This window comes from Limulus polyphemus, unplaced genomic scaffold (assembly GCF_000517525.1).
Source record: "Limulus polyphemus unplaced genomic scaffold, Limulus_polyphemus-2.1.2 Scaffold127, whole genome shotgun sequence".
In the NCBI taxonomy this organism is placed as follows: domain Eukaryota; kingdom Metazoa; phylum Arthropoda; class Merostomata; order Xiphosura; family Limulidae; genus Limulus; species Limulus polyphemus.
Window position 1 is genome coordinate 62,507 of NW_013665737.1, and position 3,229 is coordinate 65,735.

The following is a 3,229-nucleotide window of genomic DNA, read 5'->3' on the forward strand; positions in this document are numbered from 1 at the left end:
TCTTTAACAGAAACAAACAAGTTAAAAAAGAAAATTTCTACATTCTTAAATCCTTTGGACTTTAAAACTAAAAGATGTACAAAAAAGAAATCAGAAGAAAAGGTAAAATATAATAACTTTTATAGTTTTATTACGGATTTAGACAGTAAGTTTTATATACTTGCTAACATTCGTAGTGGAATTTATCAGCTTATTTATCCTACACTGTTTACAAACAGAATTCCCCAGAGTAATAAGATTGTATCTGTGAAAATGTTTATTTCAGTATATGGTTCGGAGCCGATCCAATAAACATCACAAGTGTTTGAATATTGGTCATCCTTCTGGGATGTTTATAATTTAGCGGTATACCACATGGGTATACAAAGATATTTGTTCGCATGGTTATAAAATCTTATTTCCTCTTTCAGTAAACTTATTCATCAACCAATAAATACTCTTTATTCACAAGTGCTTAAATTTTAGTTAGGTTTATTAAACATAGAAGAATAAATAAAAAAATACTTCAAAAAAACAAAGATTTTGAGTACTGGCGTAAGTATGCCCCCGCAGCTCCTGCTATTGAGGGGGAAGGCCCGAGCCAAAAGGGGAGCCCGAACCAGTTAAAATTGTAACTACAATTGTAGGGAAGAAAATACAGAGAGTTCAATTACTATTTATGCGGGAAGGGAATCTTTTATACAGTAGAACCTCGATTAACGGACACCACGCCATTAAGGACAGATCTTTTCAGTCTCTTTCTTTTTTCTACTGTTTGTAATCAAAATAAATCGTGCAATAATGGGCACCTCGATATTCTGGATAAAGGGCAGTGTCTTTAGTCTTGTTCTCTATACGGACACACGATAAAGCGGGCAGTTAACCCTTTCGCTGCGGGGAGGTTAAAGTGCACATGTCATGACCTTTTAGAGAGTTATTTTCAAAATTGTATTAAATAACTTTGCTATTACTCAAAACACTAACTGCCTTAAGTCTAGAGGTGTTGGTTTCGTCTCAGTAAATCAAACGAACAAAATAAACCGCCTATCACTATAAATAACAGTGAGCTTCAGAGGCTCCTTTAAAACACTGTTCTAAACGACTCGTGTTTTGAACCGACTAATCCCGTTCATATCAAAAACAATAAAAAAACGTTGAAGTTTACTAATTCTATCATTTATTTCAAAAAGGTTCTCAATGATGATTTTAAGGCTATACACAGTAGAATTTGAGGATAGTCTAAATTAAAATATATTTTATCGTATTTCTCAGCATACGGCACATCAAAACCCACTTTACGAGGGGAGTACACTTCATTTAGAAAACGTTTTAAAGTAAAGAAAGACGAAAACCATTTTTTTTTACACTTTCTATTTCTTTATGAAAATAATGATACCTCGTTTTATAGAGCTTATTTATAATCAAATTATACTTAATAGGTATAAAACTATTAATATAACAATACAATCGTATATGTATATATTGGCTTCTGATACGTTCCTATTTCTAGATGATGTGCTCAGTTATTGCTATTTAAATCTAACAAAGACAACTTTTCTTTATTTAGTTCTGACAACAAGTAAGATAAAAATAAAGAATTGTTTCGGTTTACTGTCAATCAAAGGGTGTTAAAGAGAACAACTATTAAGAATAAAGGGAAAACGAGGTTTAAAAAGGAAGAATATAAAACAGCACTACATTTCGCAACGTTAACGTGACAAGCACATCGATGGCACTGCACGTTAATTACACCCAATTGGTATAGTCATGTGATTAAAGTATATTAAAATACATACACGTTACCCCCCCCCCCTTTATTTTATTCATGTGTTTGATTGTGGTAGTAGTTTATTTAATTTTTACGTTTATTGTGTTTTTTTGCCTTCTGTAAAACTATCACAAAAAATGTTGAAATGCACGAGATAGGTGGTGACAATGTTCTTCTAACCTGATATTCAGTTTGCACCCATTTTCTCCAATGTAACATAATAATCTGAACATTCTACTTCATATATTATATCTTATAAAAACTTCGTTTAGTTATTTTTTGGCAAATGAAAAAAAAAATCTACAATTCGATCTATTTACATCTACCTGATCTTAAAACTTTAAATATTGGTGATAGATCAAGAAGGGGGACCACTTGCATTTCATTTTATGTCTTTTTTTTTTTTTGAAGTCGAAATTTGTGTTAGGATTGAACACTATGGAGACAATTTTAAAAGATCTTTAATCATTTTTTTTAAAAACATTATGATATGATGGTACTGCATGTTAAATACACCTCGTGTACTTTCAGCAGTCTATAAATATCAGGTGTAATGAGTAATTTGATATTAAAAGCCTCCCAGTGGCACAGCGGTATGTCTGCGGACGTAGAACGCTAGAAACCGGGTTTCGATACACGTGATGGCCAGAGCACAGATAACACATTGTTGAGCTTTGTTCAAACAAACAAACATTATAAAGTGTTCAATACCGCTATTCATACGCAATCATTACCTTACTTCTCTTTTCTTCGACCATCTTGACTGGTGGTTTGAATACAATATTAATTGAACAAGTATATACTTTTATAAGCGAGTCTATTTTTAATTTATTCGAACTAAATAAAATCATGTTCTTAACGCACATGTTATTCACTTTGTTATTAAGCTTTGTGCTTAATTGCAAACAAAGAAATAATGATATTAAAAAGAATATTTATAAATAGGTTTATTTTAGTTTTTTCAACTCTAAAATATATGAATTAACTTTCATTTATCTTCATATAGTAGGATAATAAGAAAGAGGGTTTTAATGAGTTTTACCGAAAGTAAAATGTTTATTTTAAAAAATACGGATTATCAAGGTTTCTGTTAGAACAGACAGCTTACCCACTGCTTTCTTTTTACAGATGTACCTTCCCGGCTGGTCACACTTGCTTAGAGTCCAGTAGAGGTCGCTGATGTTATCCAAAGTTCGCCACTGGATTGCCAAACACTCAGTTGATTTGGTTTGGATAATCTCATTATTTTTTGTTAGCTCTACACACACAGAGAGGAGAAAACAAAGGTGAGCTTTAATAATATTTTTGACTTCTTTATATTTATTTGATAATTCTAAGAAAAATTGTACCTTTTTTTCTTTTTGTGAATGATGAATGTATAAAGACACAAATACATACACACACATATAAGGAAAAAGTTACAGATATATATAGAATAATTTTTAAAACATTTTTTTCAGTAACCAGGTTTTCGTCGGGTAG

General features: G+C 31.4%; 1 protein-coding gene across 1 annotated transcript in view; it reads right to left on the reverse strand.

Moving 5' to 3' along the window:
- The window catches only part of LOC111089719, a 120,962-nt gene that overhangs the window by 24,921 nt on the left and 92,812 nt on the right, over nucleotides 1–3,229 (reverse strand). The window contains exon 13 of the mRNA XM_022402698.1: nucleotides 2,856–3,005. Within this exon, the coding sequence (XP_022258406.1) occupies nucleotides 2,856–3,005 (150 nt within the window). The remainder of the gene's footprint in view (nucleotides 1–2,855; nucleotides 3,006–3,229) is intronic.